The sequence below is a fragment of the Eurypyga helias genome, unplaced genomic scaffold (genome assembly GCF_000690775.1).
Source record: "Eurypyga helias isolate BGI_N326 unplaced genomic scaffold, ASM69077v1 scaffold7311, whole genome shotgun sequence".
NCBI lineage: Eukaryota > Metazoa > Chordata > Aves > Eurypygiformes > Eurypygidae > Eurypyga > Eurypyga helias.
The window spans coordinates 14,946-34,115 of NW_010230107.1; the positions used below are offsets into that span (position 1 = coordinate 14,946).

The 19,170-nt window shown below is 39.9% G+C and overlaps 1 protein-coding gene across 1 annotated transcript in view; it reads right to left on the reverse strand.

Annotated features, from left to right (window-relative positions):
• Positions 1-19,170, reverse strand: part of SYN3 (synapsin III) — a gene marked incomplete at its 5' end in the record, with an annotated part of 89,636 nt that overhangs the window by 8,093 nt on the left and 62,373 nt on the right. Inside the window, 3 exons of the mRNA XM_010160622.1 lie at positions 9,154-9,256; positions 13,405-13,479; positions 18,664-18,806. Of these exons, the coding sequence (XP_010158924.1) occupies positions 9,154-9,256; positions 13,405-13,479; positions 18,664-18,806 (321 nt within the window). The remainder of the gene's footprint in view (positions 1-9,153; positions 9,257-13,404; positions 13,480-18,663; positions 18,807-19,170) is intronic.

Genomic DNA, 19,170 nt, shown 5'->3' on the forward strand with positions numbered 1-19,170 from the left:
AACTGACCGAAGGGACATGCCATACCATACGACGTCAAGCTCACCATGTAAAGTGGGGGAAGAAGGAGGAGGGCGGGGGGATGGAGTGACGGAGTTTGTCTTCCCAAGTCACCGTTATACATGATGGAGCCCTGTTTTCCTGGGGATGGCTGCACACCTGCCTGCCCATGGGAAGTGGGTAATCAATTCCTTGTTTTGCTCTGCTTGCATGTGCAGCTTTTGCTTTACCTATTAAACTGCCTTTACCTCAACCCCTGAGTTTTCTCACTTTTAATCTTCTGATTCTCTCCCCCATCCCACCGTGGGAGGAGTGAGCGAGCAGCTGTGTGGTGCTTGGCTGCTCGCTGGGGTTAAACCACAACACCATGCCCTCCCACACACCCTGCCACTCATAACTATTCAGCCTCAGGGGAGATCTCTGGTATCCTTAAATTGCTTATTAACCTTGGGCGAAATCAAGACAGCATTGCCAAGAAACACCAACTGAAGTATTTTAACTACACAAGGTTGTTCAAGAAAGTGAAAAGTTATTGTAATGAAGGAGGAAACATCATAGAATAAGGTAGGGAAGGTGACATTCTGTATTTCCTTCATAAAAAAACCTTGCAGAGGAAGAAGTAATTGTCTCCACAAGATGGTTCCCGAAGAACAGAAATGGCTTCGGTACAAAGCTCAAATACCAAACTAAGCTCAGGGTCAGTGTTTTAGTAACAAATCTCCCAGGCAAAACATCACTAATCACTGCAGAGCACAGCAAACTGCAACACCCAACGCCAATCTTTAGCTTGTGCAGCTAGAAGAGCATGGTGCAGATCAGATAAACTAGTATCAAGATCAGATGAATCAATACCATGACCCGCAACAGTTAACAGATATGAATTCCTTAATATGTTCTGCTTAACCTGTTATTATCTCAAACCCTTCAAGACCCACACTTGGCTCCAAAAAAACTGTCGTGGTTTAACCCCAGATGGGGGAGAGAATCAGAAAAGTAAAAGTGAAAACTGGTGTTTTAAGAACAAATTAATAATTGAAATGAATTAAAATAGTAACAATAAAAATAATAATAATGCTGAAGATAAAAGAATATACAAAACAAGTGATGGACAATGCAATTGCTCACCACGCACCAACTGCTACCCAGTCAGTTCCCGAGCACCGGCCAGCTTTTCCCTAGTTTATGTGCTGAGCATGACACCATATGGTCTGGAATATCCCCTTGGCCAGTTTGGGTCAGCTGTCCCGGCTGTGTCCCCTCTCAGATGCTTGTGCATCTCCAGCCTTCTCAGTCAGCAGAAGCTGAAAAGTCCTTACCTTAGTGTAAGCGGTCCCTAGCAATAACCAAAACATCAGTGTGCAATCAACATTATCCTTATACTACATCCAAAACAAAGCACTATACCAGCTACTGGGAAGAAAATTAACTCTGTCCCAGCTGAAAGCAGGACATCCGTGCTTGAGCATGTGAGGACTGAGAAACAACATTTACTTTGGTCTGCGAATAAGAGAAGCTGGTTTGTGTTGTTGCTATGTTATGAATGTGTTATTCTTCTGTGTTGTTTTTGTTGGGCCTGGATGAGCCCAGTTCTGGTGAAAATTTTGACTGTAAAGGTAAAGGCTGATACAGATTTTAATTTAAGAGTTCTGAGTATGGGGAAAGCAACTTGACATTAAGAAAAACTAATATTTTGAGGAGGTCATTTAAGACTGAATGGGATGTAAGAAGAGATGGTGTGATTTCTGAGAAGTAAGGGAGTGACCGGATATGAAGTAATCACAAGGCTTTCCCTGAGGTCTCCACAGCAGATGCAGGAATCATTTGTAATTGGAAATGTAACCACACCTGAGAAGTTGGTAGGGAATAATACAGCCTAAAATCAGTGGTGACTGCTAGGAAACTTTTACAGTCACCCCCATAGTGGGTGAATAGCAACATTTGCAGAAAAAGTAAGAACAGCTGGGAAAGTGAATCAAGCATTCCTAGATCAAGGGTCCAGTGACTACACACACATTTATATGGTCTTGTTTTAATCTGGAGTGAAAACAAACCAAGCAGATGCTTATTCTGCCCAATCAAAATCTATGGATGAAGCTGAATCTGTATGTTGTAAGCTCATGAAAATGTAGTAAATTAAAAAAAAAGGTGTAAAAATATATAGAAAATGCAGCTAATATACCTAAGAAAATTTAAAGCACTTCAAAGAGAGTATGTGAAAGAGATAGGTTTAGCCTATAAAATAACAATTAAGTTAACATCACAATGAATTTTACCTATATTCAGCCCCCTATTACTAAGTATGGTTCATTATGAACAAAACAAAACATTGAGACAGTCACAAATAAGAAGTGCTAATATTGCTAATTTAAAATTTTTTAAGTTACAGGTATTTTGGCAATAGACACAATAAACATATACTGTGTGAAAAAAAAAATTGTGAAGAATTATTCTTAGGGTGGAGACCAAAATATTACTGTTATTCTTGCAGGTCAATGACTATTGCTCCACTCAAATGAAAAGTGGTGCCCTAGCAAAACATATTGACGCCCTTCACTAACTGTGTCACTAGATACACTTCATTTACTTTTCTGTCTAAAAGAACAGCTGATGTCATTATTTCTGGAATGGTGTCTGGAAAATTTCAGTGGATTGAATTTGTCACTTTCAAAATATATAAAAAAAAGGCCCAGAAGAGTTCAGTGAATAAACTGATATTTTTCTATCACAGAAAGCCCACCTATGGAGGAATATATTAATGAATTCAGCACTAAGGCATCAGAACCTTGGAAAAATCTTGATTAAAAAGGCTTTTTTTCCTAGAATTTCATATTCTTAGCCATTTCTTATTAAGTTGTTTGAAGTCCTATTAGGAATAATTGTTATATTAAGTCCTATTAGGAAATGTAGGAATGCTTGTTGCTTTGGAAATATGAATCTTCACAGGCAGATGTGGTCTTAAGAGAGACTTTATTAACTATTACAGCTGGATTTAGTTTCCTTACTAACCTGGATAGCGGATATTTTTTAATGGATGAAAAGCCATTTCAGTAAGTAAAAAAATCATTATTATTTGCCACTCCTGCACATACTCATATGCCAAATCACCTGATTCAGAGATAAAGTTATGTTTCTAGGGAGTTTTTAAAAATAGGTCTATTATAGCAGTCTTGTAGCTACCATACTGGCAAACATGGTAAGAAACAAAAGTTCTGCCTCTCCTTATCCTTTTAGAATAGGGTCTGAGCAACCTTGAAGTGAGGCATGCTTTGAGCAGGAAGTTGGACTAGGGGACCTCCAACCTAGGTACGGCTATGGTTTGTGGTACACCACTTCCAAGGATACTGCCAGGTATTTCTGACAGAATATATTTTCATGTCTTTGTTTGGTCTTTGGTGCTGAACATTGGAAATGTGTATGAGTAAGACAGAAGAAGTAAGCGGAGTCTGAGCAGCTGGAAGTACCGTATCAGAAGCTCGTGCTCACTCCGTCTGTGCCACAGTCAGTGGCATAGCTCTGTCTGCACTGCGAAGTGAACAGTGTAGTATTGTGCACAAACACTGCATGAGATACAGGTTTCTTTTGCCTTTGCTCCCTTCTGATGTATTCCTTCATGTGCTTTAGCCAGTGTTATCCAGGACACTGAATCTGGGAGTAGAAGGTCTGTAAGACAGCGTTATTGGTGCAGGGGCTGCATCACTACACCTCACGCAGTACGCGTGCTCTGCAGCTGGCCGTGAGGTCCCTGGTAGTCCGAGAGACTGCAGCACCTTCAGAAACGGTATCTATCACACAGAGACTTAAAAAACAAATCAGATTCTGTTTTTCAATTTCTTATACTGGCTTACAGTGGCTGAAAATGTGCTTTGTGAAATCCACACCATTCGCATCTTTCTAGGTTATAAACCACTTGGAAGCTATTTTTAATATATCGCAGGGTTAAAATAAGCAAGTAGAAATAAGACACCTGCAGTAACCACCCACCCGTTCAATTTTGAGCAAAATCTGGGAGACTGCCTGTGAGGCCACTTTAAAGGATTCTGTTACATTTGTTCTCTTTTACTGCATTCATCATCATGATATGAGCTTTTGCTTACTTTCCCAGAGGTTTGGTTTTCCAAGAATGAATCATGAAAAACAATATTCAGTGGAGTCAGAAACTTGAGCAATGCTCAATCTGTTCCTACGAGTATTAAAACTGCAGAAAATTTCCCTTTTACTCATTAAAAAAAAAACCAAAACCTGCAGAAAATTCTCTTTTACTCATTTAAAAAGGGAAAGATTCAAAGTCCTTCTGTTTGAGAAGTTAAAGTTTAACGGGCCTTAATTTGATGTCTTATTACCAGGAATTGGTTAGACAGTTAAAAAGCTTGTCTGTTGCAACGAGGTGTTAATAAAATGGTTTCTCCAGCTTTTCTGGCACAATGATGTTTGGCAGCTGAGCATTCCAATGGAGGAAAAGAACAGACGCTGAATGCATAGCTAAGATTGTTACACAGAACTGTAACTGGGACCTTCCTCCTGATCATCCTGACAACCCTTCCTTCCAGCTAAGTGATTCTTTAATTAGCTGACTGCTCCCTAGTAGGGGTTTGGAGATAGCTGTTGGAGTATAAAAGTAAAAGACCAGTACTCCAATGTTCTTCTAGAGAAGGAAATAGACGCCAGGGAACAACTTTTAGTAAACCGATTTTTTTACAAGTCTAAGTTACCTCTTACAGCCCCCATCTGAGAAAACTGTAGCTTCACAGAAAAGAGAGGTTGTATTATGTTTTAATAATATTATGACTTCAATATTTTGCTGTTCCTGTCTTCACATGCATCGGTCTGGAATTTTTTCCTCAGGATGCATAAGATATCCCTCAACTAAACAGCAAGAAGGCTCAAATGGACATCCTTTAAAATTACCCTGGGAGTAGCATTTATAGCAGCATGGAAAGATGAATGGTACACTAAAAATGTATCCTTTGTATGATGTTTGGGAAATAACAGTAGTATTGGCTTTGGTTTGTTCAAATTGCTAGAAACATCTAGGGTGGCTATAAAAATCTGGATACTGATGCACAAACTAGCACTGGGGAACCGACCCAAGTCTATAAAATGGACACAAATCTAGCACCCAAAGCTATGAAATGTGAGTAAGCTGTACTTACACTGCAATTTCTTGCTTTTTATTACATTGAGACAGCTTGGCCAAAGGAACATGCACATCCCCCGAGGAGACATCTACAAGAAGCTAACAGCAATAAATATCTGTATATTTCTTTATGTCATAACAAGGTTTGTGTATGCAGAAATTAAGTGTCCAGAACGATACTTCAGTGTCACTAAGCGCCCTTATTTTTTTTCTTTCATTTTAGTTCTCTAATCCTTCCATACTGTTCCTGAGCAGTCCTTACTCTACTTGTACAGCAAGCACACTTTGCATAACTTGAATGGCCATGAGCCTTTAAAATAAGAATAGGTCATTTAAAAATTCTCACACTTTTAATCAAATACAAACAGAAGAGAAACTAAAACGGAAAAAAACCATGTCAGAAGTGGGGCATGATGACTAGATCTAACATTAAGAGCCAACACATTCTTACCTGCAGCATAAGCGTACCATACTAGATCACAGATAAAGAATCACTCTACAGTGGTGTTTTTTTAAGAAGTACAGCTAGAACATTAGATTCATGAGACACAATGTTGTACTGATTCTCTAATATCAGCCCCTGGTACAATTTGCTGCTCCATGGTTTTGGGGAATAAAAGAAAGCAGAATGTTAAACCAATGAATGACAAAACGACCAGCACAAAGCATTTGAAGGGCAACAACACTAATATAATTATTGGTATAGGATAAAAAAGGAAAGGACAATACGAAATTAATTCATAACCTTCCAGAAATAGTCATGTAAAAAGTCGTTTACATGCTATATTTTCTAACATCAGTTTAGAATGGGTTTTTATAAGTAGATGAGTTGTTACATGTGATACTTAAACATGGTGGGTATTTTAAAACTATTGCCTTGGATTATGCATGTCCCCAAGCTCTTGTTGAACACCTTTGTCAAAACATGGGCTATGTACTAAGTAGTTACTCCTGTAAAATGCTGCTCTCACAACCTTATCACAGAAAATCCCTCTGAAGTTAATTTCAGTCTAGACTGCTGAGTGTATGAAGGATACTTTAGCAGAATTCTACCCTAATTCACATTCACTCTGAAGGCAGATGGCAGATATGTATGCTCTCCCCTTGGTGGTTACATGGCTTGAGTGTTCAAACTGATCAGGAAGAACACATCTGCATACATTACTTTGTACATTGGGAGGGTGGGTGGTTGTCAGATCATATCTGCAGAATGAAAGTGTTGGTAATACAGAAACCTGCAGTTCTGCAGCAGGTGCACCAGCCACCATGAAAACATGAGAGCATAGCTTTCAGGATGGGAGTGTGATTGGAGTGCAAACGCAGTGTTTAAGGAATGCTTTAGCTCAGCTACTGGCTCTTGATTGCAGCCTGTCCTGCTAACTTTAATAACACATTTATTTTCTTACGTTGAAAGTACACAAAAGGCGAAAATTTTTCCCATACTGGCGCAGACAGTCTTATCTTCATTATGTCACAGAATTGCAGTGCAATAACCGTTTAAATTACGGTGTAATAACTGTTGATGTAAGCTGGCTTTTTAGTAGCAACTGATCGTAAGTTTTACAGATGTTCTGTTGGCTGTGAACTTTGCAAACAATTCTACATTTCATTGTCTTATCCAGTTCTAAATATTCTTGCTGATGAGCATTACCATCTTCCAAACAATTCAGCTGATTCTGTAGAACAGCAAGAATTATTACGCTTCTATCCACTCTTTCTTTTAATTGCAACATCCATTATGTACCCTACTTAAAATGCTCTATAAACCCAGATCCCCACGTATCCTGCAGTTCTCAGAATTCTGTTTGCTTAAAAGTATGACTGTATCTGGCATGGAAAATTAGGGGATTTGTTCAGAAGCAGGAAGCGAGGAATTCTGTTGGTCCATTAGACAATTTGCTCTGGCTATTTCATTTTTGAAAAACTGCTCCCCCTTCTCCTCCTGCCCGCCCGCCGCCTCAGGCCTGATGCAGGAGTTACTCTGTGTACCCAGTGAAAGCTGATGATGCTTGCTGGCTTTGCTCAAAAGTTTGAAAAATTGTGCAGTATAAAAAAAGTGGTGAATGAAAGTGAAGTGCATTTAGCCTGACAGGAATTTGCTAACAGGATGTTAAAATAAAGGAGACACCCTTCACTTCCATCACAAGCAGAAAAGGCCCAGCTATATTTGTACAGAAAACACAGGATGAAAAGAAAGTCGGGAATAAAAGAGATGGGTAGGAGGGACTCAGTGTGGGTTCACACGAGTCATTTCTCAGACTAGCTTTAGCTACAGTGTATGAGAAACAGCATTGGTTTATGTCTGAAACCTCTAGTTCTTACAGGAATAGACTTGTTAAATGCAATCCTACTCTAGTTTTGGATCTTCTTGCATGCAATCTTTCTGGTTTTAACTACTATCTTATAAGCTAAGACAACTAAGATGTTATGTCTTAAGATAATCTGCATTTCTTTATCGTTTAAATTGTGGGGTCAAAATTTACTGGATTAAAGCCAGCCAAATCAACATGAACTATCTCAAATGTAACTAATGTAGATAAATGATGGTGTGTGGAAAATGCTGAGACCCATCCTCTGAGTTATTTAGGGGCTATGGGAACTGCAGAGTATCCTACAGAGCTTTAAATGGCATAGGAGAGGCTGCCAAAGCCCAGCTGCTGGAGAGGAGCTTGCTTGTGAGCAGGACTCAATACCTTCCCAGTAAGCCGAAATGTTCGAGGTACACCCATGGCCACAGCCAAGCTGTGAAGTCGCACACATGACAAATCTTATGTTCAGGCATGTCCTCTGTATCGTATCATGAGAACTCAGAGTGGCCTCTTTTCAGGAAGGGGAAAACACTTTCTCTTCCGTCTTTCCAATCTCAGTCAGATTTCATTGGGTTGAGCATTCCTGATTGAACAGGAACTCTGGGGTGCAGTGGTGGGAAAGACTGCACCATATGAAAGAGCAACAGAGGAGGTTTAGTATCAAATCCTAAATTTCATGCTGTGGTGAGTTTTCATCCACTAAGACACAGGAAGCTCTGATTTGACTGGGCAGACTAAGCACACAGGATTTCTTGAAATCTTCCTCAGCATCTCAGGAGGTAGTGATTAATTCTGTTTGTTTTACTAAAGGTTTAATGCTGCAAGCTGCTCAGTCCTTTAAAGTGCTATTGGTCGACTTGGGGATTATTAGTGAGGAATAAATTTGTGAAACTGTATGCTAAACATACAGCTGTTTAGCACTATGACGAAACAAAGATTTTTACTTCTATAACGCGTTTCTGTCATAAACAGATCCAAATAACTAGAAAGGGCCAGTTCATAATCTCGATTACTCTCATGGTTTAGAAAAAATACTCTTATTTTGCTTTAGCAAATTCTTTTGGAGTGGAGAGATTCTGAATATCCTTGCCCATCTCTGGAATAAAATTCTAAGATGCTGAAGAAATCCTGAATTGTGTGATAGGCAAGTGATGATAGCTTGTTTTATGGCTCGACAAAGTTATATTTACCTATAATAAACTTCAGGGAAATGAGAAACTTAAGCTTTTCAAAATTATCTACAGCAGAAACCTCTGATTCATGAGGCATCAGATCCTAAAGGTAATATTTACGCTATAAAAAAGCAAAGTAATTTCCACTTCATTCTTAATTTCCCTTTCCATGTAAAGGTATAATTTTGCTGGGGTTCCCTTGGGATAGGGCTATCTATAAACCTTCCAGGAAAAACTGGTAAGCCTGCTCAGGAAGAAATCATAAGGGCTGGGAAAATGTGACATCCACATTTGGTTTTGTTTTGTCCTTGGTGTACATTTCCTCAAACACTAAACGACATGACCATATATATGGTTATGTTTTCCAGCAAGTGTTACCACTAACTTGGACATGTGGCTTTGTATTACGATTTAAACGTTGCTCAAAAATACAGTCTTTCCTGAAACACGAATAAGCCAATGGCCAACTACCCCGAATGTTCTTTACTTGGGTGCTTGTAAGATAAAAAAGCATATATTGAAAAGAGTAGGATTGCTTACCTCAAAAATATAATCTTTTCCATCCTTTCCATGTACAGCTTTAACAGCACAGATGTCCAAACCACCAAATATTTCAGAACAGGTGTCAACCCAAAGCTTGTACCTGTTTCATAAAAATAATTGTTTCCATGAGTATCTCCTTGGGCTTTTATTTTTCTATAGGCTTAACTTAGACTTGTGTTTCATACAACATTTGCTCTAAATTCAGATTTTTCACTCTGTTGTCAGTTTTACTGAATTTCTATTCCCCAAAATAGGAGCTTAGAGGTACTGGCCTGATGACTTTAGCCTGTAGAATCCAGCAAAGCTGTGGCTCTGTATCTTGACCTAGTGTTACGCTGCATTCTGTCCCAGTTTCTATGGGTCCAAACATGTGTCTGCTCTGACCTGCGAGCAGCCTGAAGACAAGATATAGTGCAACACACAGCATTCTGCTATATCCCACCCTGCGTCTCCAGTGCCCTTGTGCTAGCACAGCTTGCCAGGGCATCACGTCAGAACTCCACAGAAGGGGGATTTATCATCTGACCAGCTTTTGTGGCTCTGGTGATGCAAAGGCAAAGTAGGGAACAGGGCTTCTGTTTTCCTGTCCTATTCAAACTTGTGCATCTGTGCACAGCTTCAAGTGTGACAATCCTCTCGCCTATGAGGCTTGATAGTGTACTTAACTGTGGATGGGGTTTCTTCTTTTATCGAGGAAAAAACAGAATGAGAGTCTCTGTCTTAAATTACAGACCCAACTGTATTCCAAGGTACCAACGGTAGCTCTATATGTGCATGGTACTGAACAAGGCAAAATAAAAATCAAGACAAAACAAGAGCAACAGATGTGTGATGCTGCGTAAAAGTTACGTAGTATGCGCAGAAGGAAATATTCTTCATGTAGGGTTCTAGGCAACTACAGTAAAATCCAACAGAAATTGAAAGAATTCTCAGAAATTCTACAAAAAAAAAGGCTTCTGTTCCGTAGCGTGCTGAACATAGAACCCCTCCATTCCATTTCTAACCTCATGGTAAGAAATACGGGCTGGGGAATGGACAGTTTACCCATGCTACATGCAGGAATAGGATTTATGTTTCTTGCATGAAAAGCTGTATCCATCCTATGAATAGGGAGGCTCTCTGCCTAACAAAGGAATGAGGTGAGATTTACTAGAAGAAGAGGGAGGCAATCCTGTGATCAAGTACTTATGCGTTACGGACGTAACGGGGAGCCGTAACACTTTGCTGAGAGCGTCTGAGGTGAGGAAAGCTCCGTGTGTGCTCGGTGGCAAGGACTGACTCACAGAAGAGCATTGAGAGCTTTCATCAGCGAACAGCAAAGCTGTGCATGGGCACCAGTGGGTGACGATGTGATCCTGAAAGGTTATATGGGCAGATATCGCAGTTCCACCCACTGAAAGAGATGTTTTGCTTGCAAAAACCCCAGTTTTAAAGCAGCCATCTATCATAAACTTTTTTCTTTTTCAGTGGCTAGCATTTAAGTGAGAGCTGTTTCCTTTCACAGACCCTCTCCTGCTGTCTCCTGATCCAGCCTTTGAGTGACGATGACAGATTTACCGCATCATAGAATTTTCCATTGCAAAAAAAATGGATGTAATAAACAGCATTTGACTTGACTGTGGGATCAAAGGAAACTCGCTGCTGGGCTGAGTCTCATTCATACATGAATACCTTGGATAATAGCATCCCTTCCAAGTAAACTTATTAGGTCACATTCTTGATATTTCTTCTATCAAGTCTGTTCCAATGGAAAAATTTTTCTTTTAAGCAGAATACAAAGAAATGGATACAACTCTTTAAAAAAAATCCTGATGGTAATATTTTAGCAATGAAAATACTTTTTTTTTCCTGTGAGAAACACATTTTTTGTCCAAAATGAGAGGGTTTTTTGGATGCCTGACAGTTTCAACATCTGCAGATGCACTGACTGACAGGACTGCTTGCATGCACTTGCTCATAACTAACTTCTTTTTTTCTGCTGTAAAATACCAATGTGTATCTTAGAAAGTCACCAAGACAGCAAAACTTGTCCTTAACAGTAAATATCTGGACTTTAGATGAAAAAAAATGAAGACATTTTCTTCAAAATATTAAAACATCAATCAGATCTATGAAAACACTTTTAACAGTCTGTCTTCTGCCAACAAACACAGAGCTGGAAAAACACAGTTACATTGGGAAAGAGAGGTCTTGGATGGACTAGCCTGCAGTGTTTTAAACCCAAGCCTTGCACAGTAGGTTTGACAAGAGGTCACGGTTCTTATTTTCCCAGAGGCAATGTAGTGTGCTGCTGCCCCAGAACTCACAGATAATAAAATACAATATCTGGTGTGCCAGATGAGGTGTGCAGAGTTAGCACAGGTCTCTGTTCTTCTGGTCCTGCCCCGGGGGCTGTACCGCCCTGAAACAGAGGGCCCCAGAAGATTGTGTAACATGGAAATGTGCTTGTTCTCCGCCTCGCCACTGTCCCCTCCCATGCCACATTCTTCTCTCTTTTCTAAATTTCCAGATTAAGATTTTTATTCAGTCAATGTCAACTCAGGCAGCACTTTCAAAACACTTTTTCCTAAATCACAGGACATATTATAAATGAAATGCACATGCATCAGATTTGATTGCTTTTTGTGTGCCGTTAAACTACTTCAGCTCTTCAGAAAACTTGAATTGTCCCTTCTCTTCCTTGCTCTGCGTTGGCTCTTCAGTGGGTTATCCAACAGGAAGTGGGGCTGTGTGACACACGCCTCTTTCTGTCATAAGAAAATATCCGTCTTTTCTATGCCTTCACCTTCATCAGCATAAAAGATTTTTGTTTTGTTGGCTAGTGATTTTTTAACGGGAAAATACCTATTATGCTGCAGTTCTCTTACACTCAGAAATGGAAGCAGCAGCGAAGCACACAGAGCATTCACAGCGAGGTAGCTAGGCCAGGTTAGCATTTCATACTCATTACCCATTCTCGATACTGTTTGGTTTTCCTCACGGCGAAGTGCAGTGCCTGTGTGTTTAGAGAAGAATGCTCATGGGCTGTAATTACACACACCAAGCACGCTCTTTCTTTTCCCTCTCAGCGAAGGCTTAACCTCACTTTCTAAAGGAAGGTGGGAGGGGAATGAGAAAGAGAAAATAATGTGGCTCCACTCCATCCCCAGAGGGGAGATCAGTGAGGACACAGTCTAGACAGGGGTTGGGCAGCAGGGACCTGCAATTCCCGACTTATTTGTTTTCACCTTTCTCAGGGCCAGCAATGGTTCAGTTCCTGCACCTCCCTCAGCTCGTACGAGGGACCAAGTTGTAGGTTCCAGACGTTAAAAAAAAAAAAAAAAAAGACGACCCACACCAGAAAAAGACTACTGTTGAACTTTAAAACACCTTTCAAATTACACTTTTATTGTAGAGAGTTTTTTCAGCTTCCACTGGTAGCAACCTTTGGAGAAGCTGAACAAAAGAAAATTCATAGGCATCAAAAAGCCTTACGGGTTTACTGAGCAGGGAAAAGAGGCCTGTATGTTGTGGAGGAGCTTGGAGCAAGTGAGTGGTATTGAGAGGAGAGTTCTGTCAACAGAAGACCTGAGCTACACCATGGTACTGCCAGCAGAATGTGTTTGACTGGGCTCGAAAAAGTATCCAGCAAAAGGATGGGAGAGAAAAAGTAAAGCAAAGTAAACCAAACCAGAAACTGGAATGATGACACGGGGGAAATAAGTGTCAGTATATCCCAGCATCTGGGTGAAAAGCTTCACAGGGCAGTTTAGTAGAAATTTCAAACATAAAAAATAAGTCATTTAGCAGGATTGAAAATCAAAAAGAGAAATATGACTGAACTAATTAAAACTAGACTGCTTGGTTATAATAGGTGATGTAGAAGGAGAAATTTAAAACACTGTGGCACGGGACAAGACTGTTAAAAGAGGGCAAATGAACCAGAGGAAATGACTGACAGGTTGAATTTCAAACACAGAGTTTTCTGAAGGGAATCCCAGTAGTTTTCTAGGTTCAGATAGGGATGTAGGAACCCAAGGGTGCACATAAGCATGGCTGGTCCTTAGTTGGGGTAGTTCACTCTGAGACAAGTCATATGGAAACTCTCAGCTCATGTTCCTTCATCTAATTCAAAGTTTTTTTCCAAACTGAATGGGAGATACACATTTACAGTGAACTACCTACCAGTAAAGTGATTCTTAAAAAAATAATTTGAAACAAAATTCCAGTACATGTTTTTAATTACCTCTTACATGAGACTTGACTTACTTATCTGACATAGCAATTTGTTCCAACATTGCAGAGCCCGTGTTTGTCTTCCAGTTTCCAGATATGGAAGTTCTCCTGAAAGGGGGAAAATATTACAAAGACAGCCAGTGGTTCTGTATTTTCACTCTCTCTTAAACTACTCCGATTTTTACACAAATACTATAGCAGTGTTTACAGCTTTTTCATATCTGGCAGCTTAGAACATCTAAAACACGAAGAATTCTAACAGGCATCGCAATTGTCAGTAATACTCACTTCAGCGTAGGCATGCTGCGAAGTGTGACAGTGCTGTGAAATTTGTGTTCCCCAATCAGTCATTTAAGGCTTTAAAAAACAACTACTATGATTAAGTGAAAGTGTTAGCAAGAAGCTGTTACCAGTTATAAACGGATGGAATAGCCTGTAACACACTGTTACTGCAAATGTCAAGAAACTGAAGCATCAGCTTCTCACGTCAAATCCATACCCCTGCGGGGTTAGGCCCCAATACTTGAAAACAAACTATCTGTCTTTTCAGCATCTCTCAAGTGATCTCAGATCTGTTCTAGAGCTGGATTCTTGTTTCTCCTCCAGTTTCCACTCATTGCTAGTTTACTAATATAATCTAAACAGTTTATGTCATCTTTATGTATACATCAAAAGATGTAGACCATCTTTTATTTAATCTCTTCGGAAAAAAAAAATCATATAAAGCTTTTTTCTCTTCAGATCTTAGGACTGCTACCACGGCTGAGAAGATGACTGTTTTCTGAAGCCTAAATGCTATATTGGGAATAGGCTAAGGATACAAGTTATGAAGTGTTTCCAGTTAGTAAAATAATAGGAACATCTGTAATGTATTAAGAGTATATTAGGCAGCAGCTACAGTCTTCTCTCCATTTTTCTATTAACCTAATTATGAGGGTCAGTAGCAACTGGGGTGTATGTTGACTTTTCTATGGGAGCCTCATAAAGTTAGATGAATTATAGAGCATAAAGTTCTTCCCTGTATTCTTTGTTGATGTGGGCAAAACTAGGGAAAGGGGAAGGTGCCTGCTGAGCACTCTGCATAAGGTGACTCTGCCTAGCAATAAGGCTATTTTGTGATTTCTGCTCATGTTTCAAGTGATATTTTACACAGGTGTGGACTTAAAAATTAGAAGTTTTAAGTTCATTACTACTCTACACACGCATTCTGCATCAGAGAGAGAACTTCTCACAAATCACAATTAAACTCTCTTGCAGACTTCTCAAAGGCATCCATCAGCATGTACTACTCAAGCTGTCTTTTAGGAAGCAAGGTGTGACCAAATCAGATAAAAATAATTGTCCTGAAGACTTTTAGCAGGTATTTAGTTGAAGATCCTCAGCCACACGGGTGCGATCTTGGTACTGCTGACTGCGGAAGAAAAGATGGTTTGCTTTTAGCCATGCTTTCACTGCACAACGTGGAAGGTCCCCATTGGGCCTCACAACCGGATGCTTGGCTGGTTGTAAGGATGCTGCAGGGACCAGACAGGGGAATGCTATGGACACCAACCCAACTGGTGTCATCTCAACAGCCTTGGAGCTGAGCCGTCCGTGCTTGGTCTATCACACCAAGAACTCCGAAATGACAGGGCTGGTCCATGGCTATGTGGTACGAAAGTAGCCAGCCAGACCAGCTGGCATTTCAACCCCTGGTATGATTTCTGTAATTCATACATGATTTCCTCTATCGAAATATGTAGTTTCCCAGCATTCTTCACTTCTGATAATTGCTGAGGGTCTTTCGCATCGTTATTTCCTCTCTTTTACTAAATATTGAATAATATGGAAAAAACCTCCTAACACTTTTTAGTGCTCTACACTTAGACTTAACATGTTTTTACTTGATCTGGTCTTTGCAAAGAAGGAAGAACTGTTTTAAAATTGGGGGAAGAAGAACTATGATTAATATAAACATTTCATAGTAACTTGAGCTTCCCCTTTTCAAACACCTTTCTGCTTTATTTAGAACCATTTGAAGTACACAATCCAAATTATCCAGACAGGGACTTGGCATGAGGAAAATATGTAGAAACGTCGACCTACAATTCTTGTGTAGGTAACCTGCTTAGCGGTTTCATTCTGTAGCTCTGTCTTTCTTCGGTTGATGTGCTCCACTTCTGTTTTACTGAACTTTTGATCAAAGGACATTGTTATGGATTCTGAGTATTGCTTTTGGAGAGGAGATTTACATGCACTGTTTTTGTATTTCTGTTTTTCTTCATTGTGTGTGACCCTTTTAACTCCATTTCCTTGAAGTCAGATGAATCCTGTAATGGTCCAAGCGTAGTTAAGTATGCGTCACAAAGCGTTTTGAGGAGCTGTGGTATTTAGAGGGATCCAATGTTGCATTTTGGCTATAATCTCTACTGACAGATGATAAGCACCAGTGTTTTGTGAGTCATGGGTCCACTTATATCACAATTTCCCACAGAATTATAAAACTGAAGCTCTTAATAACTCTCTTTAAACTACAAAAACAAATGTTCAGCTGGTATTTTTTGTGGTGGCTCTCTAAGTGCTCTGTTCCTGTGTCACAGAACAAAATGAGAACCAGCTGTAAAACAATATTCTACTGACATAATGTATGTGTATGCATATGAAGAATTTTTCAGACATTTGGTAAATCTTTTCCTTTTCATGATGCTTTGTAACAATGGATCGGTATTTCATTTCTTTGTGCGATTTAGCTGTAGGAAAGAATCTAGAGAAAAAATTGCTGGGCTTTTAGCATTTGGATGAACCCATAGTTTCTGAGCAGAAACTTAAAAATAAATAAAAGGTAGGAGGAACAGGCTGTCATTTTAACTTATTTTTGCTGTCCCTTAGGCCAACTGCTTCTTCTGTGAAGAAGAAACATTTATGTTTGAAAATGATATATACACCATGGCTGACTCTTCCAAAATTATTCCAGAATAATTTTGACACTGAACATTGTTTAGATTTCAAGTCAAAGGAAAAAAATGTAGGGCCCCCTCCTATCAAATGTACTGGTCCTATTTCTACAATAGGGAATAAACCATCCGGTTGCTAATATTGCATCTGACTGCTGGTATCTGGTGGTGTCTCATAACCATTAAGAGTTGGGCCTTATTCCTAAGACTCTGCCACTTGGGAGCTGTAAGACTCCATTTATTACAAACAACAGAGGAGGCGGGGGGATGGGTAGCACAACACAAGAAATCTGCCTGTCAAAGCACCAACAAGAGAAAAGTACTATCCAGGCCTTGAAGAGGCAGAGGTAGTTGTATGAAAAGGTCTGAGACAGAGAAAGAAGGCTGAACGGTGACTGGAAGCAGAGGGAGAACAAGACTGTTGAATGGCATCGAGTAGAATAAAAGGGACAAGAAGCTGGGGCAATAAAAAGTGTTAGTCATAAGGGGTAAGGACTAAGAGACAGAAAGGTGGCAGTGGCCTAGGAAAGTGGTGGGACATGACCATGATATGGTTTGGACAGATAGGAGAGAGGTGACTTTGGAGTGTAGGAGTACAGTGCTATTAGAAGAGGTAGGATGGATGTCTCCAGATATGGGGCTGAAGACAGGAAAAGTCCAGAGCCTGGACGTACACAGACAAGCAGAATTGGAATTAACGTTCCTGGGGAAGCCAGGGGCTAAAAGCTGTACCATTCAGGTGCATTTGTTTATGATTCACTGCCTACAGGGAGGGGTGGGCTAGGCCCAACACACCTGAAATTCCATAGGGAGCTTGAATTACTCTGTCCTGCATTATGAAGAACACTGAAAAATCACCAACACAGGATTCCAGACACCTCTCAATCCTCACAAGCTGTTTGAGTGTTCTGTCTTTGTCACTGGGTACAACTCAAATTTCCAGCACATTGGTTTTGGAAAATTTAGATACTGCTGGGTTCGAAATAAAGCAGAAGGATTGAGTGTCCATGCTGCTGGATGGATCTGGCCTATGGGAACAGTATTTCCACCCACTTCTGTGCTGTGCTTTCTTAAGGCCCCTCAGATGTACAGTGAGAGGCAGATGGACTACTGAGTTGTTCTTGAAAGGTTTAACCTTTGGTGTTCTTTCTTAAATGCCCCTTCAAGTCACATGTCAGGAGAGGCCCACAGTTACTCACGCAGTTTTGATCTTGTGACAGTAATGTCTGAGGGGAGAAGTCGGGAGTATGTGGCCTTCCAAAATCATGCTAAAGAGATGTATTTTGCCCCTTCGTCCAATCCTGGGCAAAAGGTTCTACTCTGTGACACAGCTTGTTGGCCTAAATTACTTGACACTGAATGCTAACTCTCTTTAATACTGTAAAACATTTTACGCATTTTCTTTAACCCAGCTCCGACTTTTACTTCTCTTAGTATTTATGGTTTGCTTAGTGTTTAGTTATTTTTACTGGCACAGACCTTGACTGTACCTTAAAAACGTCAACATACAAGAAACCTCTGATCCTCCTCCGCTACCGGAGTCCCTAGTGAGACACCTTTGCACGCGCAAATGGGTGTGTGTATGTAAATGCACGTGTGCATTTTTATCCGTGTTTTGTTACATTTTTTCCTGCCTCAGAATTGTAAGCATGATGGAACAAGTACATGAGATGTTTTAACTTGCCATGAAGTGGGTGCATGTCAGATACATTGCTCGTTAACTGAAACAGAGTAATGCAAAAAGACAGTTACCATGGCTCAACTGCTACATGATAACCTGTTTCAGTGCTCAAGTTTCATGTTGCCTCTGAAACTGAAACACCATTTTAGCCTCTTTTACAGTCATGATCTTTAAACAAACACCTGGGTACTAAAATGAGATTTTCATCCATTGCAAGATTAGAATTTTTCTAACGTGTTATGTTAAAAGGAGAGTATTCTGTTCCATTAATGTCACGATTCAGGTTTGCAAGAATGAATGCCATCTAAATATCCTTAGAGGGAGAAGAAAATTTGACCCTAATTTGGTGAAAAGATACAACAGATGCTGATTTAACGTCTTCCGTAAACATAAATCCCCTTCCAACTGCTCCTTTCTTTAAATGAAAAAATTAGCAAAGGTTTGCAGGAAAACCATGCTGGCAGGCTCACCTGTTGTCTTATTCTCCCCCCAGCCACAATCAATTTAAATAAAGTCTTGATAAATGTAGAAAGTCTAAAATACTGTCTTTCCAGAGAGTATGGCAATGGAGTCATGCAGTCACCACACCAGCTCAGAGACTCATCCAACAGTCTTAATCTTACTGGTGCTTATCAATTTTGAAACAAAAGGATGAAAGAAGATAAAGTTTTGGCTCACATGTATGCTTTGTAGTTACTGCCTATCTTTTGGATCCTGATGTCATATTTGGAGTCTATGAAGGGCTCGGTAGTGGCGTAGGTCTGAGTAAGTGCTACCACGCTGGCTATGTCCTGAAAATCGTAGTGGTTGTCTACCTTGATCTGCAGTCAGCATACCACAAGTAAACAGCATATACAAAAGAAAAAAGAGCAATTAGGAAGAAAATGTAGAATTCAGTTGCAAATGGCATTCATGAGAAGAATGGTTTTGACAGCATCAGTTTATAAAAAGAAGTCTTGGATATTTGATCTGATTTCTAGATTCTATAACATTCCTGCATTAAAGTACCTGTTTTTCTAGGCACGTACTACCTGGTCATCTTTAGAGAGCAATTTGCAGACAGAAGACTTTTATTTTGCTTTTCAATTTTTTTTTTTCAGTGGTGGTTGTTAGTTTTAGATCTTCAGGCTTTAGAACTTCTCAAGGTGTGATAATATGCAACACTAATTCATAAAGAATTCTTGT